The sequence below is a fragment of the Cynocephalus volans genome, chromosome Y (assembly GCF_027409185.1).
Source record: "Cynocephalus volans isolate mCynVol1 chromosome Y, mCynVol1.pri, whole genome shotgun sequence".
Classification (NCBI taxonomy): domain Eukaryota; kingdom Metazoa; phylum Chordata; class Mammalia; order Dermoptera; family Cynocephalidae; genus Cynocephalus; species Cynocephalus volans.
In genome coordinates, this window is record NC_084479.1 from 1,647,843 (window position 1) to 1,674,448 (window position 26,606).

Consider the following 26,606-nt stretch of genomic DNA (forward strand, 5'->3'; position numbering starts at 1 on the left):
TTACACTGGATAGACACCCTGACTTGTTTGGGCTGTTTTCCATTATTGTTTTTATGAAGTACAATCAGGAGAAAAGAGAAAACTGCTTAGATCACAATTGTTTTATTTTGGGGAAAGTTACTTCTATTTGGGTTTGACTTTGTGCCTTAAACCTTAATCAGATAACTCTAATTACATGAGATATTTAATATTCTAAGCCAAGTAGACAATACTAAAAACTTAAGATTTTGTTTTTCATTTCTTTCTCTAAAAATTATAATAAAGAAACTAGACCTTTATAAACCATATAATGCATACTGATAACCAAAGCATGCAGGTGATTTTTATAAAGTTTAGTTTGAGAACATTGATAGTTTCTAATATATGAAGCCATACAGTAAAATGTTTACCTTATTTTTTTGTTTGAGGTTTCTAAAGGAACTGGGTTCACACTGTACAGATCATGTTCATTCTGAGGTTTGAGTAATTGAGAAATTAATAATAGCATTAATAATGAAGGTAAAATAACTTTTTTTTTTTTTTTTTTTTTAAGAAAAAGCAGCGGCTCTGATGAGATCCACCAAATCTGAAGTCCTCAGCTTTAGGAGAAAAGATTTATTTACGCAGGTCAAATTCCCAGTTTGCTGTTGAATTGGAAAGCGAATTGTTCTGGGCTTTGGAGAGCAGTCTCTGGAAATATCCTCTCTTGAGGCTTGAGAGTGCAATGATCTAGGGAGCAGACCTTGGTATTTGTCACCCAGGAGGAGGCGGCCAGCCAGAGGCAGCAGCCCAGCACACACCAGAGGGCCCTGCCGGGTGCTGTCACACTGACCTCTTAATGGGCTAGACTGGGTGGGAGGCCTGTGTTGGGCTTCTATCCAGGGTTCCTCTCACCTTGCAGTCACTTGTCAGGGGCAGCAGACTAGACCTTTGCAAAGCCAGAGGCTCTGTCCACCCGCATGGAGCCCACTGAGTGGGTCCACTCTCTTCCCGTCTCAACCTCAGCTGCAGCTGCACCGGTGGGCACCAGGTTGCTGCTGTGCGTGAGCTGCTTTGTCTAGGTGGAAACACATATCCAGTTTGTTGCCAAGGGGTGGGGAGAGGTGATGTTGGCAGAGCTGTGAGCAGATGGCAGCCCGGTAGGTCATAAAGGCCGATTAATGTCACATCTTCTGAGGACTGTCCCCTTTAGCCTGGCTATCACCAACACCCTTTGGTTCTAAGCAGGGAATCTTTGGGGAAGAAAAGAAGCACCTAGGATAGCTCTAGCCTTTTCTAGAAAGTAAGGGGCATTCTTTATCATTAAAGAAAAGCCTGTTGTTTTATCACCTGCTTTATTTACACAAAGAAAATGCTCAATAATGAAAACAGCTTCACTCCGTGCCTCTCTCCCCACCCCCAATCACAAGTTAGTTTCCTATGGCTCTGCCATCTCAAGGTACTTTTAGAACCAAACTCTCATAAAAACCATTTAGAACAGTAACTTGATTTCATCATTAAAGAAAGTCTGTTTGCAGCAGTTAGAGTCCAAAGGCCTTTCTAATTGAATGAAATGGTGTTAGTAAGGAAAGTGTCCAGGAGGTATTTGCTGAAGCATTGGGACGGTTATGAAATGTGCTGATTAAATAACTCAATAATTCCAGCATGGAGACTGTTCTTGTGCAGGCATCGTGGGTAGGATGATGGCAGGTGACAGCCAGCCTCCGTGCTGTGAAGGGAGGGGGCTTGTTCTGCTTAGTCAATTTGTGATGGGTTTGCTTGCATTTAATAAGATAATAAGAAAAGCAAAGTAGTTTGTCTGCATCTGTAGTAAAATAATCAAAAAAATACGGGGAGGACACACATCTTTGTTGAATGACTTTACAACTTTCATTTTCCAACTATGACATTGCAGTTTGTTAAATTTAAGAATATAATCGTTCTCTAGCTCGATGCTCTTGAGAAAAAAAATGAGTGCCTTTCATCCCCAGTGGGATGATAAATGATAAAATAAGTGAAAATTTTTATCAGCCACTTAGCACATGTTGATGATCACATGTGAGCGGACTGCTGGTTTACCAAAAAGACCTTACATGTGAGATACTATTTAGTAATTCTTGGAATACGTAAAGGATCTGTAAAAAGTTTGGATTACACTGACAGGTTTCCTTTGGAGAAATGTTGTTTGATCGGAACAGCATTGGACTACTGCCACATGCAGTTAATCTACAGCGGGAGTGTCCTTACGGTGCATTTGGAGGAATTCTTGATTTTCTTGGCAAATTTTATGGACCTTGTCTTTTTCTGACTTTATAGCAGAGTTCCCTCTGTTTTCATGGCCAAGGTTCAGCATTTCTTTGCAATGCCATGACTCTGAAATCCCTTTCTTTGGTTATGTTCCCTAAAGTTCAAATATTTTCTATATATCCCTGTTCCTTGTTTCTTTTTATAAGAGAATTACCTTCTTGACTCTTTTAGTACCCTTTAACCTGAGGACACAGAGTAACCATGAGCTTCAGGAGGGGAATTTGAGGACAAATTGAGTGAAAATACAGTTAATTATTGTAGACTTTGTGTAGTGGGCAGATCCAGAAAGGGCTAGGGGGATGAGATTGTTTCTTAAGATCTTGCTCCTTTTCTTTTGTATTTATTTACATGAGTAGAACTCTTTATTCAGAACATTTAGTTGACTGCAATCTTCAGTTTCTTGTTGCCTTTGTGTGGGTGTGTAGCTTTTGCCTTGTTTTTACTGATATGTTCACTCAACATATCAGTGACATTTTTTGTTTCCTTACTCTTATGTAGAAGACTCAATGGCCTTGTTGTTAATCCTTAGGGCTTTTTATAATCAGTTATATTAATGGTTGCACATTTGAATGGCCTGAGTTTCTTTGCCAGCAAATCCATTCTGTTGAAATGTAGCCAGGAAGTTCTGTTGGCGCCCTTTTAAAACCTGAGTTGAGTGGAATAGTGCGTCAGACAATCAGGGGATATGTGCTGTTGAACACAGGTGGTTTGGATTCTGGGAGCGCAAGCCTTTTTTCTTTTTTCTTTTTTTCCTTTTTTTCTGACATTAATAGGTTTGGTTTATGGAAATGGAGATGATAAAAGTTAATAGAAAACATAAGTTATTTGGTTCTGCTCCAATTCTGCATCCCGCCTGTGTTCATTATGTAACATTCCTCCGGCCGTGTTTTCTGCTGAAGTCCCCGGGAGGAAGACCGGAGGCTGAAACAGGCTGGTTTTACTCTCCTGCCTGGAGAGAGTCAGGGAGAGCCGGCCCCACGTGTGGGGCAGCTGTGACACTTTCAGCCTGTGTAAGGGTGGCTGCTTGGTCCTGGAGTTTGCCTAAAATGTGGCTTTGATGTCTTGTATCCATCACAGCTACTTAGGTCATTTGGGAATTTTAATCTTGCCTTCATTCTCTTCATGTATAAAGGCAGTAACTCCTTGACTCTTATCCCACAGGACTGTAGATTTATCAGACATGATGTCACCGTTCACAGCTTGGCATTGCCGCACCCCTGCCCAGGAAAGAACACTGCCATATGAATCTCCCCATGATGTCGTTAGGGGTCTCCTTTTTTTTTTTTTTTTTTTAAATAGTAAATACACACACACAGAGTTATCATTTATAGAGTGTGCTGACATTTTTTATACATTGATTTGATGTATGTTAGAAGCACTCCAGTCAAGTGGTTAAGATATTCCATGAGGTCCTGCCTTCTGAGAGCTTGCAGCTGAGTTAGGCTGATAAGGTTTGGACCGGAAAACAGGTGGTGACTCTGAGAGGGAAGAAGGGGCGGGAGCAGAACAGCTTTCCTAAGGACAGGGCAGTGGAGCTGTCCTTGGAAGGCTGAGCCAGGTTTGAGATGCAAATATAAACTCAAGTCAGCCATACCAGGTGCTCCAAATCTAGAAACCCAAGCTGTAAGTCTGAAAGAGAACGGTGGAGGGAATGCTACAAAAGGGAGGCTTGGGAGAGAGAGGGGAACGCGTGGGGCTGGAGCAGAGCTTCTCAGGTGTGCAAACACACCTAGCCCACTGCAGCCTCCAGGTCCCGACTGTAGGGTCTGGGGTGGGCTTGAGAGTTTATTTTTTCTACCCAGTCCACAGGTGACCCTGCTGGCCTAGGGAACATGCTCCGAGATCCCCTGGGCTAGACAATGGAGAACCTTGGAGCATGCACTCCTTGTGGAAACGGGGAGCAGCTGATGGTTCTGGAGTGAGGGCAAAGAAGAGCTGGCCAGAGCTGTGTTCCAGGTAGATTGATTTGGCAGGAGGCAGAGACAGACTGGGAGAGGGAGAGGCCTTCTGGAAGCTTGGCAGGAAAAGGAAGGAAGCTCAGGGTCAGAGCCAGGGTTCGTTTTATGTTTGTAGGGAGGTGTTTCTTATTCATTTAAAGAATTAGAGGGGTGTGTACAATTGCCAGATAAATTCCCATCTCCCCCAGCCCAGGCATTCCCACAGCATGTGCTGGCCTGTGCCCTCTGTCACACTTGTCCCTTGGGGGCCTTTGCACCCTCTCTCCTCTCCCCAGACTCTGGGGTCTCATGGCTTATCGCGGTCACTGAGGCCCCTGGGTGACGTTTCTGTGCTTCCCAACCCAGTCCTTAATCTTCAGGGCCTTCCAACTTCTGACTTCCTTGTTTATGAGATGCCCTAGACACTATTATTTCTTCATTTTCTTAAGAAGCTTTCCCCAACCCCCCAGTGTAGGCTAAAATCACCCCTCCTCCCTCAATGCATACCTCCCTCCCGTCACAGTTTCTAGGCCAGGGCATAAGCTGGGCCTACGTTGCCAACTGTAGGCCCTTCCCTGCCTGCTGACCACAGTGGCCTGCAGCCAGACTGTTGCTGCTGCACTTAATTGCCTGGTGGGGTGATTGTAAGCCGGGTTAATTTTGGGAGGTCTCTTTGGCTTTCTTCTAAAAAGTTAGGAAAATAACCCAATGCCCATGAGATTTTTTTTTTTTTTTTTTGAGAGGAGGGAAGGAATTCTGTTCTTCTCTATAAATAAGAAAGATTTCAGGGCCGACCCGTGGCTCACTTGGGAGGGTGTGGTGCTGATAACACCAAGACCACGGGTTCAGATCCCTATATAAGGATGGCCAGTTAGCTCACTTGGGAGAGCGTGGTGCTGACAACACCAAGTCAAGGGTTAAGATCCCCTTACTGGTCATCTTTAAAAAAAAAAAAAAGATTTCATTGAAGCAGTTCTTCTAATGTATTTTAAAAATGAAACAGAATATTTGATATTTAGATCTGTTATTAATTTTCAATAGCATCCTAGCATTTTTTTTTTTTTTTTTGTATTTGTGATCTTGTTATGTCCTTTTAAAGGACATTGTTTTGGTTTTTGAAATGAGCCTGTCCTTTCAGCAAAACCAAGACTACCTAAAATATAAAATTTTTAGGAATTGAAGTTAATTTGTTGTGCAGTTTGTGGGAAAGGATTTCAGGGGAAGCCTGAATGTATATTTCTTATTTTAAGGAATCATTAGACGTGCGCCAGTGGGATCTTCACTATTAACTATGTGGTATAGGAACTGAGTGCAAGAGGTCGATGTCACCCCTAGGGGCCCTAGAGTCAGAGCATGGTGCTTGCCCGCTTGCCGTGTACTGTGACATGTCTGAGTGCTGCTCATGGCACCCACATTACTAGGCACCAGCTTATATGAAGCCACCTGAGCGTGTATGGTGTGTGAGGAAACACCACAACCTTGTTGAAATGAGGATCTTGAATATGCTCTTGCTGTTTCTGTTCCATCTGGGAGGGGCTGAACCGAGCCACAGGCAGGTGAGCGTGGGCGGACTGCAGGTGGCCCCAGAGCGTTCCCATCCAGTCCTTCACAGGTAACTGACTAAGCTAAAAACTTAACTGCTCTTCACACTTAAATTTGAGGATTTGGTCTGTGGGGATCATTTTCTTTGAAATAGTTCTGCAAACTAAAGCGTTTGTGTATTTGGGGAGGAAGGTGCTTCCTGGATTTTCGGAATTAGTTTTTAGATGGTTACCCTTCATTCTGACAATCTTTGTCATGTAAAAAGTTGTTCCAAAATTAATGGCAGAAAATAGAATTTCCAGTTATATAATTGTGTGAGCACAAAGCAGTTGACCTATAGGGAGGTACCTAGAAGCATGCTGTGTGTTAAGGCTGGTTATTTTAAGATTAAAAATTGCTGTAGAAAATCCCCAAAAGGTGGGGGATTTTGTACTTTAAGGAAGGATGTGGGTGGGAGCGGTTCCATAGGCAGGTAGCAGAGTTCCTGGTGTGCAGATTGGCTTAATAAACCTCCGAGACAGTGGTCCAAGAGAACTTTCTGCGGTGATGGAAAAGTCTATTTCTACATGGGCTAGTGTAGTAGCCACTGGCCACATGTGGCTATTGAGCACTCGTAATGTGGTTAGTGTGACTGAGGAGCTGAACTTTTGGTTTTATTTCATTTTAATTAATTTAAGTTACCACTTGCAGTTAGTGGCTACCTATTGGGTAGCAGAGCTGTAAGAGGTTAAGTAACTTGCCTCCTCTCCCATGCTTGTAAGTAGGCACACCTAGGATTGACACCCATCGGTCCAGGGCCAAAGCCAGACATGCAGGCAGGGCACAGCAGAGACACACTTGTTTCTCTTCACAATGACTGGGGCCTCCACTGGGGTGGCTTGAATAGCTAGAGATGTCTAGCAGATTGGGGCCTTGGGTCTGCCTGCCAGGTGGGTTCCTCATCCTTTCTCCATGTCCCCTCTGTGCATTCTGTGCAAAAAGCTTCTTTTCCTCCCATGTCTGTCTGGTGGTGTCTGGTGTGTAGGATGAGGCACTGCGACAGCCCCGTGTCACTCTCCTTGTGGCCTCTCCACATGGCCTCCTCACAGCATGGTGTCTCAGGGTCATTGGATTTCTTACAGGGTAGATGGCTTCCTTCAGAGAAAACATTCTAAGAGGTCCAGGAAGAAACTGGAAGGCTTCCTTTGTCCACGCTCAGAAGTCCCAGCACGTCACTCCTCCCATTCTGTGCTTCAACAAGCACGTCACTTAGGCCAGCCCAGATTTAAGGGGAGGGCATGTGAGTCTACCTCTCACTGGGAGGGTAGCAAAAACTATGCAGCAGGTTTTTATCTACCACACATTTTGTGAAAACGAAATTGATTGCTAATGCGTTTACAGTGCTTGCTGATGATAGATTTTCTGGAAGAATATTTATTCTACTCGTGGAGCACTACTGTCCCGCCACTCCCAGCCAGCACTCCCATCATTTCCGTGGCAGGGTTGAAATAGTGTTGCCACAAATGATAGGTATTTTCTTTCCCCAGCCTTCTTTTTTCTTCCCTTTGCCTCCCGTTGCAGTCAGTCTAGTTTATTTCCTTCGTTAATTAACTATATAAAGGAAGATGAAAGAAGCCGTGGATATTACAGCACAGAAAAAGCCAGCTGGAAATGACATTCACCTGGCCAGAACCTTCCTTACGAGGATTTTGAGAAATTCTATGAGGTACAGTCGGTGTTACGTTTCCTTCACTTCTCTGGTGTAATGAATTTGCCTATTTTATGCTTACTCTTTAGTTCATGGGAAGCTATTATCCAGTCCACCTGTCCCACATTTTGCCGCCTATATACTTTTTCCTGTTATAATTATCTCAGTCATCAAAAGGTTTGCATTATAAGGCTTTTTGGTTTTATTTTGTCAACTATTCTTTATTGAATAATATTCTTGCAATCTTTGCCTGCTGGGAAAAATGATCTCCATGAAGTAGCTGCAGAGGCTCAGTTGAGCTTTTTCTGTCCTTGCCTGGGTTGTAAATTGTCCACAGTGTTGTCATCTCTGTCCTAAGTTACAGAGTGAGAAGGAAAGCTTGCTTCCTACTGTGAAGATGAAGCAGCGAACTTGGGTTGGGGTGCCACATTCCCTGGAAGCTCTGTTATGTCACCCAGCACCTGTAGGGATTTTCACATGGGCACACCTTATCACACCTGAGAAGTGTGGCCAAAACACTAAGCCACACTGGGTTGGGGGGACTGTGGCATGGAAGCCCAGGAGGGTGCACACCATGCCAGAAGCCCTGGCTGCAATGGATTTGAGTCTGTTGCCGATCTAGGGCATTGTGGTGCACATGACAGGGACGCTGGGTTGACTTCACAGACACGCACCAAGGAGCTTGCGGAAGATACGGCTACTAGCCTTAGTTAACTGCAAGACAGCAGTATTTGCTTACTTTACTTAGTAAATAAACAGAGGTGAGCAGTCTAATCTCTGCATGACACAGCCCACTGGGGCCTCACTGACCTTTTCCTCAGCACAGTCCCTTTTCTGCAGGGGAGCCCAGGGCCCTGTGCCAAGCGGTGCTGACACGTAGGAGATCCTGGTATTGTTCCTCCTGGGACAGGGAGGGAAAGATTGGCTTACTTGTTTATTTAGAATAAATGTTATCCATTTAGTTTCACATTCGTCACGTTTTTAATTGACGAGCACCAATTGTCTCTCTTTGTGGAGTAATACCTTTTAAGGAATAAGGCCTGCTTCACGTTGTGTAGCTGTGACTGCCAGTCCGCACAGGACAGACTGGTCACTAACCCAAATCTATGCAGGAGGTGCATGGTGGCCACAGTGAGAAGTGCACAGAAGTGACACTGAGCATTCTGCATGAGCAGCCAGGCCCAGCTTCTGCCCTCATACTTGTCTTGGCGTGAGGCACCCTGCCTGTGGAGTTCCTGACCCTTTGCCTTCTCTTCCAGGAGAACCGAGCTGAGCTGGCGGCCACACTCCTGGCACGCCGCCAAGGTGTCGGACAGCCCGCCTGAGCCAGCAGCCTCGCAACTCCCCTGTGCCCGCGGCTGCCCCTCCTGGCATGGCCGCCACCACGCCAGGTAGGGCCTGCACCCCAGGACAGAGTCTGTTTCACACTACACAGATGCTCGTGACTGCAGCCCTGTTGTGACAGCACATGCTTGACTCAGAATGATCATGATGTTTGTGATGAGACCAGGCCATCGATACATGATTGCAGTTAGAATTCTATATTTTTCACTGAGCGGACACATGTGTGACTCAGGAAACAAAACATAAGACGGCCAGGCGAGGGATTTGCAAACACGCTTTCTCATGTGTGCTGTTGAAGTGAGGGGACTTACTGCTCGGGTGGAGGCCCTTTGTGACAGCGGGTGGCATGCCAGGCTGTTGATGGTTCTGAGACAGGTGGCACTGCTGTCCATGTCACCCACCCTGCCCACAGCCACTGCCCTTCTTTCGAGGGTTTCCCACGTGGATTGGAAGGCAGGAGAGATTTATGAGGTACAGGTGCATTTCCTGCCTGGGAGATTCTGTTAAGCCTGTGCACCCTCTCCCAACCCCTTTGGGTTAGTGGCCAATGTCCTCACTAGTCTCCCATTAGCAGGATGAAGGTAGTAGCAGAGTGTTGTTTTGATGTGTATGTGTGTGGGTGTGTGTATGTCCCCATATATGTGTGCATGTATATCTCTGTGTGTGTCTGTATGTGTGTGTGTGCAGATGGGCATCTCTGTAGGTGTGTGTGCATGTGTATCTGTGTGTATGCCTATAAGTGCATGACTGACTGTGCTTGTATGTGTACACATGCACACATGTGTATCTATGCGAGTGTGCAAGTATGAGTACATATGTATCTATGTATGTATGTTTGGAGCTAATGTAACCACCTCAAAGTCAGTCTTTGGCAGTTAATCAATACCAGTCTACTACAAAACTGGAAAGTAAAGTACTCATGTGGCATGAAGGAAATACATTCTAAGTATGATATTATGTATTTAAAGTGACTAGAAATGATGGTAATTAGAGCCCAGGGTAATTTTGAGAAACCACAGATTCTCCACTGAGTAGTAAAACTTAAGTGAAAAGTGGGCCTTGTATTTCATTACTAAAGTGACTTACTATAACAGGATCTCCATTAAGCCCATTTGGTGGTTTCTTGATTAAAGAAACATACATACTGTGCACATGTGCGTGGAAAGAACACTTCGTTATATCTGCTTGGACTTAGGATCTCACAAGAGAGGACACCTGGTCTGTCCATAGAGACCCCAGTGGTCTTCTGCCTCCCGCAGGTGACTCTGCCAGTCTATTCTCCCATGTCCTTGCCCTGGTCACAGTTTTCTGTCTCATCCTCATTATCCTCAAAACTACTATATCCACAGCATTTTTTTTTTTTTTTTTACCTGAAGCGTGAATGTTCCAGCTTGTTGGGCTTTAAGGAAAACATTTAACATCCTCAGTGAATAGTTTCACCATTAAGAGCTACCAGTCACTCTCATGCACACAACAATTACTTTCTCCCAGAATAATTAATTTCTCAATTAGCCATTTGTTTCTCTCTCTTAGACACCACCTAATTAGGAATCTTTGTTTTTTTGGTGTTCATATAGCTCCAATGTAGGTTTGATCAGTCACTGTACAGTGTGTATTCCTGCTAATAAAGCCTGTCTCCTGTGTTCTCCATCAAATACTCAGTTGATGGAGAGTTTAGAGGGGAACTAGGAATACTTTAATATTTAGATTTAGAAAATAAATGTTATCCCTTAACTTTCTCTTTTAATTTTAAAATTATTTGAATTTTTGATTGCTTCCTTGTGTTAATAATCCATAATAAGAAGCATTTCATACACTAACCCAGGGATTCACAAACTGCTTCTGTAAAGGGCCAGCTAGTAAATATTTTTGGCTTTCCTGCCCAGACAGTCTGTTGCAATTACTCTGCTCTGCCCTGGTAGCACGAGAGCAGACAATACATAAACTAATGGGCACAGTTGTGTTCCAGTAAAACTTTATTTATGATCTGAAATTTGAATTTTATATAATTTCCACAAGTAGGAGAAACGTTATTACTTGGATTTCTTTTCCTCCAACCATTTAAAAATATGAAAAGCCTTCTCAGCTCATGGGATGTAATTTGCCACCCTCTGTACTTAACTATTGATGACCGCAGAAGTTTTAATACCAGCAATACCTGCTAGCTTCATGGGCATTAGGGTGAGAAAGTGCCTGCTGGTGTTGAAAGGCATCTGTTGGGTAAAGGGGCATCCAGCAGGTAGAACCCTGCCTTTTCAATCTGCCCTCAGAGAGTTTCTCTCTCTCTATGCTAAAATTTCGGTGTGCCGTGGTGAAAGCTCAGACCCAGGGATGTCATCCTAGGAAGTGTGATGGGGCATCTCGATGTTTCCATGGCGGTCAGCTGTGCTCGCGTGCTGTCGTCCTCATTCTCGCCCTGTGCTGAAGCCCACCCATGTCGTTCTTCTCGTTTCTGTAGCTCCTCCTCCCATGACCTGTCCAGCTCGTGGGAGCAGACAAACCTACAGCACTCTTCCGACCACTTCAGCTCCCTGGGGAGCGTCGACAGCCTGGACCACCCCTCCCAGGGTCGCCTCTCAGCCACCAAGTCCAACAGCAGCATTGACCACCTGGGCAGCCACAGCAAGCGTGACTCAGCCTACGGCTCTTTTTCCACCAGCTCTAGCACCCCTGACCACACCTTGTCCAAGGCCGAGGCCTCCTCCACAGACAACATCCTCTACAAAGTCAGCCTCTGGGAGTCCTCTGGGCAGGGTGGCGGGTGGCAGGGCCAGGCCGCCAGTGACACTCAGGGCTTAGAGGAGAGGCTCGTGTGTTTCCCTCCCAGGATCTCCGGTGACTGTAATAAAAGCCCCAGGCCAGAGGACAGTGCTGAGCCCAAGCTGATCACTTCTGGGAGGTCCAATTTTGGGCCAGTCTGGTATGTTCCTGATAAGAGGAAAGCACCTTCCTCTCCTCCACCACCCCCTCCTCCTCTGCGCAGTGACAGCTTCGCTGCCACCAAGAGCCATGAGAAGGCCCAGGGCCCTGCACACTCAGAGGCGGCCACCATGCAGCACTTTATGTCCCTGGCCCGGCCTCAGCCTCGCATTGACTATAAACCAGACCCTGCCGACCGGCAGCGAAGGCTGGCACGCCCCAGCAGCGGAAAGGGAGTGGACAGCTCGGGCTACCTGCCAGAGGCCCACCTGGACTGCGGCTGGCCGTGCGCCGACGACAGGGTGGGCAGGCTCCAGGCCTCCCTGCCCGGCACAGACTTATGCTTCCCACAGGCTGCCCACAGGGGCCAGCACCCCCGCCAGTACAGTGACGAGAGTCCCTGCTTTCCCCAGAGCACCAGGGCCCTCTCCGGCAACAGGCAGGAGCCCCCCACTGCCCACTTCCAGGAGCAGAGTGAGGGGGGCGGCAGCCAGAGCCACTACTGCTGTGCACCTGTCAGGCAGCTGCTCCCGGGGGAGTACTGGCATTGCGACACGGGCGTGAGCCAGCAACGTTGCCTACCTCAGCACGGGGAGGCCCTGGCCATCCGGAAGAGAGAGAGGGGCTCCCCGCTGGAGGCAGGCTGCGCCCCAGGAGTGCAGGAGCCTCTCAGAAGAGGCCACTCTGGGAAAGCCGCCCAGAAGGACGTGGGGGACGGCTTCGGGTGGGCAGACGGCTATGGTGGCAGAATCTCGCCCCAGAAGACACCCATGCTACACTGCTTGATGCAGGAGGGTACAAGCCAGGGGGGCACCGAGAGGCCAGCGCCGTTTGACACCCAGGTGGGGAAGCCCATGCGAAGGAGCAACCGATTTGCCACCACTCTGAGAAAAGAGATCCAGATGCGCAGAGCCAAGCTGCAGAAAAGCAAAAGCACAGTGACACTGACCACAGCCAGCAAAGCAGAGGACACCACTGGTGACTGGGGGCCCCAGCTGGAAGGGGCCACCGGTGCCACCCCAGAAGCTTCCTTCCCCTGCAGCTATAAAGACCACCTGAAGCAGGCTCAAGCCCGGGTCCTGAGGGCCACGTCCTTCAAGCACAGCGACTTGGACCCCAGCCCAGCTGACCAGTATCCAGGGTCACCAGAACACAGGACTAGGGATCACGGCACCTCATGCTTGTTGCCCGGGGATCCAGACCCTGTCTCCTACTTTTCGGAGGCGGGCCTCGCCAAGCCTCTGTCATCTGGAAGTGGCATGCCCCACGTCTCCCGCATCGGAGGCAGGAAACGGTTCACTGCAGAGCAGAAACTGAAGTCCTACTCCGAACCCGAGAAAATGAATGAGGTGGGCCTCTCAGGGAACTGCGGTCCTCACCAGTACCCCAGGACGTCCGAGGATACTGTGGGCACCCTTGCTGACAGGTGGAAGTTTTTCGAGGAAACAAGCAAACCCATTCATCAGAGGCCTGGGCAGAGACAAGCTCTGTGGGGATTCACAAGAGAGAAGCCCGAGAGGCTGTGGACAGCAGGCCATGGGTGCGAGGGCGCTGAGCCTTGGTTCCGGAAGAGGTCGAACACCACATCTTCTGGAGAAAGCCTCCACGGTCACAGAAAAGTGGACAAGGCAGGGAAATTGGAACCACCAGGGAAGCTCGGAACCTTTGCAGAGTATCAAGCCTCTTGGAAGGAACAGAGGAAACCTCTGGAAGCCAGGAGTTCTGGGTGGTATCACTCTGCAGATGACATTCTGGATGTGGGTCTGGACCAACAGGAGAGGCCGCAGTATGTCCATGGAAGGCCCCGGTCGTCGCCGTCCACAGACCACTACAAACAGGTAAGCACAAGTGAGGCCATAGCCTGCCCTTGACTGTCATCTTAAGACTCGTGCAGGACACACCCAAAATAATGGCCCAGTATCGGTGCTGCTGGAGCTCGGTGTTGAGCATTTATGTTCATCGGCTTTTTCAGTGTCAGCATGTGTGAAAGGTCCTTGAGGACAAAGGTACCTTCACAGCAATTTCAAGCGCTGTGTTTCTGCAAATCCACATCTCTCATTTCCAGCCTCGTTGTCGTAATCTCCTACTTCAGTTTATCTTTCCCCTTAATTAGCTTGCCTGTGCCTTCACACTGAGTGAAGGATTTAATTAGCTTGCTCCTGCCTTCACACTAAGCAAAAGACTAGAAAATGGTAACTCGCCCCTCTGAACTGAAAATGGGTGCTTTATTTAAAGTCTTAAGACAACCTACGATACAGTATTTGTTCTTTGTAGTATTTTTTTCATTTGCATATATTTTTGAGAGTTGCCCTTGGGCACAAAATGTATTTAAAATGTATTAAGCTATTGCATTTTGTTAAGGTTAGAGTTTTGATGCAGAGAGTTAACTTCAGACTTTCTAGAAAACTACATGTTTTTATCTGTACTTTAGTGTGGAAAGTCAGTCTCCTTCTGTCCCTGTTTCCCTCTCCCACTCTTTCTGCTTTTTCTGCCTATTATATCTGCATTTGTGTAATTCAAAGAAAAAAATTTTCTGCAGTAACAGATGCAGTTTCTTTATAAAAGAACCAGTAGTAGATTTAATACAAGAAGTCCAGTATGTGCCTGGAAAGAAAGCTGTGCATTTGCACTGTGGTGTCCTAGTGCTGAAAACCCGCACAGACACTGCGGGCATTTGTTTCTGCCATTGCTGTGCCCTGGCTATGGACCATTCAGCATGACCTCTGAGAATTCCATGCATCTTGGTCAGGAGTGAAGAATCCCAGATTCCAACAAGTCCTAGAGCTGGAGGCTTCAACGCAGTGATTTGTGACCAGCTGTGTTTTATTTTCTCTCTTTTGGCTGATTGTGTCATACAGTTTTACAGGCTTCACGTAGGAGTTCTGTTTCCTGCCCAGAACAGAAGTGGACGTGGGGTCGTAGTTCAGTCGTTTCAATGAAATGCTTTGTCAAATGGAATTGGCGAGTCTCGGCACAAGACAACAGGCAGCTTCATGGACGTTGTGGTGCAGCCGCACAAGGCGGACCGGCAAATGAGGGGTTTCATAATAACAGAGGTCTCGGAGAAGGCAGCTTGATGACTCGGTGTCTCATTGTGTTGCCCTTGGCAGGAAGCGTCTGTCGAACCGCGAAGGCAGGCAGAGGACCCTGGTGAGCACAGAGAAGAACTTCCCTCCACAGTGTGTGCCCCGGAGGGACATTCCACTCCGAGGTAGGTGAAATTTGGATCTAGGGTCACTAAAAAGGTGTCTTGGGGGTGGGCTTCTTGATGGTGGGTGAATGCTTGGTTAGCGTGGCCAGATGTCTGGTTTTTGCCAAACCCAAAGCGGCTGCTAACTGGGTGGTTTCCAGTGGCCCTGATGCCCTGGGGTTCTGAGCAGAGCCTGTGTGCCCTGCAGCCCTGCCCTGAGGAGTATTCCAAAGGCACAACTGCCTTCTAAAGCTGTGGTGGCATTTTGGGTTCTTAAGATGGCTGTTGTGCTCTCTGTACAGTGAGACTCTTAATGGCAACAAAACAAGAAGCCCAATTTAACATTTTTGAACTACATGCTTTATATGGAACACCTGGAACACCTGACCGAAGGGATGCTTCAGCCAGCTAGCGTGCTGCTGTGTTCCTGGGACACCATCTCGAAAGTGTAGTTGACCCTGAGGATTGTCAGTTGGAGAGGAATAGGGCAAGCCTTCCTAAGTTGGGTTGATTTAATGAGTTCAGTTTGAGCTTTAAGATAGAAATCAAGTCAGTCGACTCCCGAGAGAGGCTGGGAGCAACTTCAGGAACCACAGTGGCACCAGGGTGTTACGGTATTGCATGCCCTAATTCCAAAATGTTGTATAGTGGCTGTTCACTTGTGGTGAGGATAGGATTTAGATTAAATATACAATATAATCTTGCTCCTCATGCATGAGGAGGGCAGGATAAGAAAGTGTATGTCTCCTTCTGCAAAAGATGTGCTGGAACCTTATGTTAAGTGGGCTGCTGGCAGGGAGGACATAACTGTACACAGAAGGATTACCCAGTGCAGTTTTTGATTGGCTGAGAATCTCCTGTGATTGGTGCGATATTCAGATTGAACACTGACCTCAAGCCGCAAGGATTCCGTTGCAGAAAGCAAACACTGAAGAGCCTTCTGTAATGGGTTTTATTTCATTTGGCTATAAACTGAGTGCTGTTGGTCTTATCCGAGAGTATCAAATATTTACGTGGCTCTGAGGCGACAGAATTGATATTCTGAGTGTGTTTGTGCAGGAGGTCCCTGCAATTACTTAACAGTCTGCAGGGCTCGCACCAAGAACCCATGGGTAAGAAAGGCCAATGAATAATCCACCTACAGAACTGAACTGTGTCTGAGGAGCACAATTATAGCTTTATTACTGTGGATCCCAAGCGAGTCACGTACCGGGTGCCAGCTGTGGTCTGTTTTCAAAGCCAGCTTCCCAGCGCTGCTGCAGAGGTGCGGCCAGTTGCGTGCTGCATTGGGGCTGAGCGCTCGGTGGGCTCTGCGCACGCAGGCTCTTGCTCTGCTTCATGTCATGAGCATTTAACAGTGCAGAGGGCACACGTGGCCGTGGCTTGTAGCTCCTCTGCAGTGCAGAGTGTCCCCAGGAACAGCCATCATGTGCGTATCGTGTGTATGAGTGTGTGTGAGTGTGCGAATGGCCCTGTCAGTACTGAAGGGAGCAGGAGGAAGGGAGAGGGGCTGTATGCTTCCTCTGTCACAGCTTCGTCCTCCTGCAGCCTGCATAACGGCTCTGAAGAAATTGGTTCCAGAAGCTTTCCGCTTTTGAACTACAAACCCAGCAATTTTGGGGATTATTGTGTGTCTGTTTTTAAGAGTGAGGCTCGTGCAATTTTAGAATATGAACGTTGAAAAGTTGTTTTCAACTTTTTCCAGAGACTGGTTAATTTCTGAAAGATCAGCAAGAATGAATACCCTTGAAAAACTAAATTTGAGAATAATAGATATAAAAGTTTGAGCAAAGGATTGTCCATTGCCCACGAAAACCAAAACCTATAATGTAAAGCTTTAAAGATACCCAGTGTTTTGCAAAAGTTTAAAGTAACATGATCATGTCCGTGTAAAGAATATAAATTCCTCCTCTAATAACTGATGCCTGATCACAAAAGAGCATTGAGATAGGAATTATTTTTTATTGGTTGTCTGTTCATGCAAATCAAATGGAGATGACATTTTTTGTGAGGTTCAAGATCCTGTGTTATATATAAAGACAAGTAGGGCAGAGCTCTGCCCTCAAAGGACCTCACAATATAGGAAGGCACAAAAGACACAAATACTGACAGCTGAAATGATGACACAAAATTACAAATCTTGTAATAAGTTGCGTGGTGCTTCTGAAGCTGTCAGAAGTGAGAGTTAGGTGACTTCTGGGAAGACAGATGGGGTTTGAGCTACCTGAGCCCGGGGGGGCGGACCTGCAGCGTTCGCTTACATCCAGCATGTCCAAGCAGCCCACCTTACCTGTTCTGATGGTCTTTGCCACTGCTTCTAGAGGTTTTGCACCCGATCCTCCAGTGCAGTTGTTGTAACCAGCAGGTATCTGCTTCATGCAGATACTCTCCTGCTCACTTGGGGTCCCTGGAGCGCTGGGTGTGTATCAGTTTCCTCAAGCTGCTGTAACAAAGGACCACAGACTGGGGGGCTTAAACAACAGACATTTATTTTCTCACAGTTCTGGAGGGTGAAACTCTTAATATCCAGGTATGGCAGGGTTGGTTCCTCCTGAACCCTCTCTCCTTGGCTTATACACTGCATCTTCTCCCTGTGTCCTCATATGGTTATCCCTCTGTGTGTGTCTGTGTCCTAATCTCTTCTGATAAGGACACTAGTCCTTTTGGATTAGGGCCCACCCTAGTGACCTCATTTTACCTTAATCACCTCCTTAAAAAGGCCCTATCTCCAAATACAGTCACATTCTGAGGTCTTGGGGGTTAGGGCTTTAGCCTATTAATTCTAGTGGTTCAGAACACTAGAAGAAATGTTCCTGCTTCTTCCTTATACTTTTATATGAACCACTTCTATCTACTGCGTCAGCGCTCTCAGGAAGTGACATACCTACGTGCACCTATGCATCCACTCACATACCCATCTGTGCATCTACCCACCCACCCATCTCTCCATCCATAGTTCAGCCATGAGGTGTCACATGCACAACTGATGTGCGAGCATTTAAAGTGGAGGAAAAAGGGGAACTGCCAACCTGTGTGCAACTGAGAAGAAGGGGACCTGGCAAAACGTGTCTGGACGCTTTTTGACCATGCGTGACTGAAGGATTATAATTGCACACACCTCTGGTTCAATCATTCCACATTTAAGAGTTTACCTTCAAAGTGGACACCCTCCACACCATGAACGGTGGCATCCTCTGCAGAGTAGGAAGGTGTGGGGAGGACAGTGACTCTTGTACTCACATCACAGGTGTATTTGTCACATTCTTCCCTTGTCCTGTTGGAGCTGCCTCCTCACTGCCTGCAGGACCAGACTGATAGCTCCTGGAAGACCAGAATTTTCTTCTTTCATTTCTCAGTACCCTGTACCTAGCATAGTTCCTGCATAGATTAGGTGCTCAATAAGTTGTTGGTTGGATGGATGGGTGATGAATATATAGATGGAGGGATTAATGAACAGATGGATGGACCAGTCTTAAGGTGGATGGGTGGAGAGATGGGTGGGTGGGTGGATGAATGATGGGTATGTGGATGGATACATGGGTGCATGGAAGGACAGATGGATGGAGGGAAAGATGGATGGATTGATGGATGGAAGGATGGATGGGTGGACAGATGGGTGGGTGGATTCACAGATGGGTACATGAATGGATGCACAGGTGCATGTGTGTATGGATGGATGGGTAGACAGATGGGTGGGTGTATGAATGGACAAATGGATGGAAGTATGGGCATGTGGATGGATGGGCAGATGGATTGGGGCATGAATGGATGGAACCAACCTAACCTCCCTTTAGTTAGTTATTGATCATGGTGAATACTCATTCCATGTTGGTACATTCTGTGTGCTGAAATATTATTATCTAAGGTTTGAGTTTACACACTAGTAAGTGAAATGGGCTTTACTTATCTTTCTGCACTAGTATAGCATTTAGAATGGAGAGAACATAAACCTCTCAAAATAAATTGGGTAGCATGGACTTGTGTTCCAGTATCTCATTTGAAACCTTGTAAGGATGCTAAAATGGGCTATGTTGGATTGTTGCTTCTCTAATCCGAGAGTCTTCAGTGAGGATTGTGTTCTGGGAGGCTCTGGAGACTGGAGCTGAAATGGGTTCTGGGGCGGTCCCCAGCAGCTGTGGGTGCTGGCGTGTCCCCCTTCTCTGCCTGCCTCCAGCCATTTCCGCCCCCGCCTGTTGAGCTTCTGCCAAGCGCAGACAGGCTGGCACCGACCTCGGGCTTGTATTTTGTTGGGACAGATGGGAGGGGAGAAGGAGAAAGGAAGATGTATCCTAAATCCCAGTAGTAGCCACAAAGTTGAGTACATATGAAATATAGCTCTTTAGGGAAAATTTGGTTTGGTATAAAATGCATAAACAAGCTGAACGAAGCCGAGGGTCATCTCTCTAGATGTATTTCCTGAGAGGTGACTTGGTATACAGGGGTTAATGTGAAGACCAATTTTTCATTTGCAAAACTAGCTTCTTAGGAGTAGATTTTAGAATAAGTAACAGGGATTTATCATCCAAGCTCTACCCTCGCTGGTTGCTTGAGGGCACACGTTTACTTCCCTGGCCTTCAGTTAGCTGAGGCGCAATTGAAGCCTGCCATTCTGAACTGCTCTGCTGGGCCATTGTGAAGCTCTGCTGGATCGGTCAGGGTAATGAGGCAAAACTCGAGCTTGGGAGTTTTTTAGGGCAGAGCCTGGCATTCTGCACAGCCTTGTTCCAGCATAGAGTAGTGCACTGAACAGAGGGGAGCACATGCAAACATCGCACCATCGTCCCAGAAATGATAAAGCAGCCGTAGGAAGGGAAAAGACTGTGGCATGGTCTAGCGGTTTGTTTTTATGTCTTAATTTACAACTACATTTTCCCCCTTATATTTATACCCACTTGGACTTAGGAAACCCAGAACCAGGACAAGTGGCCACAGGTTTGTTTACGTGTTGGTTTCGTCTTGTGACTCCACGTTATTTAGAAGGAAGAGTTTTAAGGCAATTGTTTGCAGGTTCCAGGGTTGGGGGCTGGGGAGGAGAACAGGGAGACAGATTGCAGAGCACCCATGTGGAAGGAAGGTGGAAATGATGCAAAAGCTGAGGGGAACAGCAAGAGGATGGGGATGGTGGCTTCATTCAGACAGCTCGGTGCTAGGTGGGACAGGGAAGCAGAGGCTTCTGCCAACAGCATTTCTGAGTGCAGCTTCTGCCTTCAGATTGGGATCCAGCATACGTAGCCATAACCGCACAGTCTCCTTTGTTCCTGGTGTGACTTCCAGACTCCGACCTGATGGTTGCTTTCCTAGAAGAATCCCCAGCCCTGCAGAAAGTTGCCCATCATCCCCCATCACCCGCCCCTGGTGCCCACACAGGAGCTCCCTTTTTAGCCAGTAACAGCTTGATGCCCACGGCGCTCTCTCCTCAGATGGAGACTTCCATGGCTTGTTCTGTTACGGCAACCCACTCTGCGCCTTGGATCCTCTTGTCCCTCTTCTCAGTTGACTGTTCTTCTCAGAGCCTTCACCTTTGTCAGTCGACCTCGGTTGAGTTTGCACTTAACGGCATTCTTGCTTTCTCCAGAAACCCACCCGAATGCACAGACATTCATCGTCCAGCCCTGCTTCTGCTCTGCAGTGTTGTAGGAGAGTCCCAGCCCAGGCAGGGTTGAGGTGGCACAGGCATGCACTCGTGTAACACTGTCAGGATTGAAGTGCTACTTACCTTAGTGTCATTCAGATTGGCGGAGTTGTTGGTCAAGCTTCCACTGGCTACTCTTGAGATGATCTTTGCTTTCTTTTAATTCTTGTGGGCCCTTGGTTCATTGATTAGTTAAGCTGCTTTCATCTTGATTCTAGAACCAAATTATAAAGTAGCAGCTCTTGGATCCCTGCTTCTTCTAGTGGGACCCCGTGTGTCACGCTGTTTCATAGCTATTTTGTTGACTTTCCTGCTGTTCATGGGTGAAGTTGAACTTCTGCATCAAACACGTGTGGTCACACTGTGTTAGAAACATGAGCATACCTCCCATGTGAATTATGAATATTGGCTTGTGGTTCCACCCTGCAGAAGGTACCATCTGTAAGAGGATGCCGTGGTGTTCTCGCCCAGCAGGGGTGGGTAACATGCATAAACAGCATTGCAAAGTGGACGATATCAAACCTGCGTCACAGAGACGAACAAGGTGAAGGTTGAGCAAGCTGCTCTCTGATGATCTACAAGGATCCTGGCCTAGTCGCTGCGTCCCTTCTTTGTCCCTCTAATTTTTGGAAACCCTGGAAAGCAGGCTTCAGTGCAGGCAGTCTCTTGGCAAGGGCAAGTCAGCTTAATTGCAATGAGTTTTTCCTCTACGTCTTTCTGTCTGTGTTGGCATTATATATTAGATCTGTGAAACCACTGTATCTGGAGAAGGCCGTTGGGTAATCGGCCCACCGAGGTTAAGCTTCTTCATGAGATAACTGGAGGACTAGACATCCTGTCTGGTTCTATGTTGTCCTGGTGGCCCTTGGACTCTTAGGCTTTTTCAGTGTGCATACAGAGGGCCATATTCATTGTTATTTGTCTGTGAGGTTTCTCTAAATGGCTTACTTTCTTTTTTTGGAAATGGGGTTACACATTTATTTATTTACCTATCTTTAAAATGTAAGACTCGCATAACACTAACATTTTAACCTGTGGTTCAGGGACATTTAGCACATTCACAATGTTGTGCAAACTCCACTGTTATCTTGTTCCAGAACATTTTCTTCACCCCAAAAGGAAACCCTGTACCCATTTTGCAGTCACTCCTGAAATGTTTATTTTTAATGTTTGACCTAAAAAGTTCCCAGAGACTCAGCGTTTTAAGTGACCCTTAAGTGACACTTGTTAGGTTCTTGCAGTTAGTTGCAGAAACTGACAAAACTCATCCATTTTTTGAAGGCACATAAATTTGAAATAAAAAAGGAAAACAGTTCTGTGAGTCACCTTGTTCTCAATATAAACAAAAAATGCTTGCCAGTGTTTTCAAGTGTTTATTTAAACCCGCGCAAACCCAAAGACTTTCTAGAGGAGACGTCAGAGTCAGGAGCATGTCCTGAGTCTGCTTCCCACCGTGGCCCCACTCAGCAGCCCACTTGCCTCACTCTCGGACCTCGAAAGTCTCCCCCACCTCCTTCCCCCGAGGATCCAGAGGAAAGGGAGGCGAAGGAGGAGGCCTGAGGCGTGGAGAGTGACCACATGGCAGCCTGAGAGTATGTCTACTTCAGGTCTTGTCAGACACCGCTTCGAGCACATCCTTGGGAATGTGTGTGTCCTCTTTGTGAGTCTGAATGTCTCTGTCTTCATTTCCAAGCTAAATCTTAAATTCAAATCAGGATACTCTGGGTGCTGTGCATGACCACGATTGTGTGTGCAGGAACCTTGTTGTCCATGGTAAAAGCGTAACATCCCTGGATGGGAAGACAGAAGAAGTATAGGGCTCCCACAACAACAACGCTATTCCCCTGCATGAGGGATGTCAGAGTGCCATGCCAGCAGAGCTTTGCGTCCTGTTAGGTGAAAGAGTGGTGATGACTGAAATGAGTCCTTTGTGGCATCCAGGAAAGCATGGTACCTGGACCCAGCTGGACTGCCTGCCTAGGGCACGAGTGTCACAGTTCACCCTCAGCAAAGTCATGCCACCCGTCATATTAAAACTAACATTGGCTTTATAGTTTTGCTTGCATGTAACTTGCAAGTTTGTCTTGTTTTTTATAGCCAAAGAGCTATAAAAAATAAGGAAAATAAAGCATATTTTATATTTAGACATACTTAACAATATAATGAAAATAATTGAAGCCACGTATTGAACTCATATGGTTCCATTTATGTAAAATGTCTGGAACAGGCAAATCCTCAGAGACAGAAAATATATTAGTGGTTGCCAGGGCTGCAGAAGGGGGGAAATGGAGTGACTGCTGATGGGTACGGGGTTTCTTTTTGGAGTGATGAAAATATTATGGAATTAGATAGTGGTGATGGTTACCCACCTCAGTGAATATACTAAGAACAACTAATCTGTACACTTTCAAATGGTGAATTTTGTGGTATATGAATTTTATTTCAATTTTGTAAAAATCTCAACACTGGGAAACCACAAGAAAATTTTTTAAAAGTTTGAAATGGGTTTGTGCATTAAGTATCTCTAGCTCAGAGATCGACAGACTTTATAAATGGTCAGATGGTAAATGCTTTTGGCTCTGAGGACGTAGCATCCCCGTTGTGACTCTTCACCTCTGCTGTCGAGCATGAGAGCAGCCTCGGCGTGCCTGGTTGCCCTTCCCCATCGGGCCTAGCGAGAGGAGCCTGCAGGATCCACTCTGTCCCACCATCCCTGGCAGCCACGGGGGGCCTTCTCCTTCTCCGCTTTTCTTCCTACCCCCATCTGAAGCAGGAGCCAAGGTGAGCAGAGCCTCGGAGCTGTGTGTAGCTGCCTGCAGAACTCACCCAGCCAGCTTCCTTCAGATCCCCGTGTGTCCCTATAGCCAGCCCTGCCTCCTGTTTACCAGGCTCAAGTTATTGCTGTACCTCTCAGTGGACCTGTATTAGCTCCTTGAGTAGAAGTGTAGATTCGGTACCTTGCAGACTGTGTCTCTAAATAGGAAATCTCCCAGCTGTGGTGCACTTCTGCATGCCCATGCCCCAGTGGATCCCTCTCCACTCTGCTCGCTATATTCACCTCCTGTATACACACCAAAGTCCTCTTCTGGCTCTCTTCCTCCTAAGCAAGTCCCACACATCCCTCAGACTGCATCCTTTCCTTGGAGCACTGCCGGGATCATCTGCAGAGTCTGGATCTTACAGGTTATGATGTTACGATATACCCTCTCCCATGACGCACCCCACGTGAGTGGTGTCGAGTGGTGTAGAACCAAGAAGGTTGAAGGGTCTAGGTGAGAGTCACTTGGAAAAAAGTTAATGAGGGAGCAGAATAGCTCGCTTCTCTGTTTTTAGGAATGAGATAAAGAATCACTAGACTCGCTGTTTCAAGTTCTAGGGAAGCAGAGGTTGGGATGATTCAGCAGAAGAAAGGTTTATGTAACCATTGGTTTAATCAGGGGTCAGCATACTATGGCCTTCAGGCCAAATCTCTGCCTGTTTTTATAAATAAAGTTTTATTGGCACACAGCCACAGCCATGTGCTCACGGGTTGCCTGTGGCTGCTTTCCCTCTGTAATGGCGGAGTTGAGTCTTTTGCAACATATAGCTCCTAGACCCGAAATGATTTCTTATCTGTCCCCTTAGGGAAAGGGCTTGCCAGCGTGTTGGGTTTAGTAATGGGATGTAAAGGATGGTCTACTATGGGTATGCTTCCAGGACAGGAAGCGTGGACCTGAACAGCAGCCTGTCTGTTTTCAGAGAGGCTTCTTTGTAGTATCTTGTGATTCTCTTGTAGCAGTATATCCGTTTCTCTGTCATTTTAATTTTAATCTTCCTTGTTTCTGGTGTGGTGGTTTAACGTGGGGAGTCTGCTTTATTTCCCCAAGAACAGGGCCAGGCTTGTTCACAGCCTGAGAACATAGGGAATGCGGGGTGCTTTAAACACCAGGTCCTTTGGGACGCTCTGACTTGTTCGTGACAGTGTGGATTAGGGAAGGCTGTCCTTGGACCACAAGGGCATGCCACTCAATTTATGGGAAGTGACTCAGGAAAGATTAGAGCCTTCAAGGTGAGGAGGAAGAATTCCTTTGGAATGTTAGGGAGCTGGGGTGGTTATTTTATTCTGTTCCTTTTTTATTTGTGGGATTTTTCAAGGGCACAAATGTTTTGTGTCGATTAAAAACAGATTAGTATATACTTTATTACAAGTATTTATGATTTAAAACTTTTAATAGTATTAATACAGCATAATCTATGAAAACACTTGAGCATCTTATAAGTCCTGATAATTATGCCTTGCTCTAAGAACCACGGATATATGGAAATCTAAATTATAAACCTTAATATTATAAAACTGCTTTCAGGCCGAACCCGTGGCTCATTCGGGAGAGTGCGGCGCTGGGAGCGCCGAGGCCGCGGGTTTGGATCCTATTTAGGGATGGCCGGTGCACTCACTGGCTGAGCGCGGTGCGGGCGACACCAAGCCAGGGGTTGCGATCCCCTTACCGGTCATAAACAAACAAACAAACAAACAAAATATATATATATATATATATATAAAACTGCTTTCACTTTGGAAATAATTCATTGAGGGTCTTCTAAAAAAGAGAAGGAGGGGGAAGTGATTCTCATAAAAGTAGAGAGTAGAATAATGGTCCAGGAAGCCAGGAGTGGAGAAGTGGGGGACTAATGAGGACAAAACCATGCTATCTGCCCTGAGTGAGTCATTATGCAGGACACACATGCATTGGGACAATACACTGTCCCCCACCAATAGGTACAAGTACATGTTAAATATAAAAAGTATTAATGGATTAGAGCACAGCCAGCAGCAAGATCTTGGTTTCCAATACCTTTCTCCACTAAAAGAAACCAGGGCTCCTCGGAGGAATGGCTGAGTCTACGGCTGGGGCAGGGAATGTACAAGATGAGCCTGGAGCCATCTTGTCATGCCAGAAAGTAAGGATGTGCTCAAACACATACATAAATAAACCCAACAACGGCCACAGTGAGGGTTTGTCAAAGGGACACAGGAGAAGATAGTGACCAAAGCTGGAACAATTTAAATAACAAAGTAGTAGTGGATTATAACCCAATATGTAAAATAAATCCATGAGCCCACGGAAATGATTGAATATAATAAATGGAGGATAGACAAATCTGCCATGTGGAAAAATTCCAAATAACTCCATCCTCCGGGAGGTAGAGCAGAACTCTCCACACCTTCCGTGTGGGCTGTGTATAGCGAGCTCTGCCTGAAGAGTACCATGCAGACAGGTGGGGGAAAGAGTAACAGTGTTGGGGGAAAAGCCTGATGCACATAAACTCTGCCACATGGTTATGGTCAACAGTGGTAAGTTATGCTGCAGCATGTACCCTTGATACCATGTGATGACACTGCACTTCACCTCTGAGGTCTTCCTCCCCAAAAGTCTGTAACACCAGTCTAATCAGGAAAAAAAAAAAAAATCAAACAGGTCTCAGTACTGAACAGATCATCTAGGCAACAAAGCAACAGAGGAACAGTTAATCTATCAGATGGAGAGAACAAATCTATGGTTATCAGAGGGGGAAGGGGCAGAGAGGAAGACGGGTGGGGAGAGACTGGACAAGAGGCATAAAGAATAAGTATGATTTGTAACAATGAAGATGCTAATAAAAAATAAGTAAAAGAAGAAATCAAACAGTTCTCAACTGATGGACATGCTATAAAATGCCTGAACAGGTCTCCTCAAAACCATCAAGGGCATCAAAAACAAGGAATATCTGAGAAACTGTCTGTCTTAGTCTCTTCAGGCTGCTGTGATAAAGAACCTCAGACTGGGTGGTTTATAAACAATAGAAATTTATTTCTCACAGTTTGGAGGCTTAAGTCCAAGGCACCAGCAGATTTGGTGTCTGGTGAGAACCTACTTTCTAGACAGCCATCTTTTTGCTATAATCTCACATGGTGGAAGGGGTGTGGGGTCTCTCTGGGGTCTCTTTTATAAGGGCACTGATCCCATCCATGAAGCTCCAACCTCATGTGTTCATCATCTCCCAAAGTCCCCACCTCCTAACACCATCACCTTGAGGTTGAGGATTTCAACACATGAATTTTGGGGGGACACA

At 46.5% G+C, this 26,606-nt stretch overlaps 1 protein-coding gene across 3 annotated transcripts in view; it reads left to right on the top strand.

The window, feature by feature from the left end:
- LOC134368944 (protein Shroom2-like) overlaps positions 1–26,606 on the top strand; it is a 125,225-nt gene that overhangs the window by 68,292 nt on the left and 30,327 nt on the right. For all 3 annotated transcript variants that reach the window (XM_063085180.1, XM_063085181.1, XM_063085183.1), the window contains exons 3-5: positions 8,691–8,822; positions 11,234–13,532; positions 14,805–14,905. In XM_063085180.1, the coding sequence (XP_062941250.1) occupies positions 8,691–8,822; positions 11,234–13,532; positions 14,805–14,905 (2,532 nt within the window). The remainder of the gene's footprint in view (positions 1–8,690; positions 8,823–11,233; positions 13,533–14,804; positions 14,906–26,606) is intronic.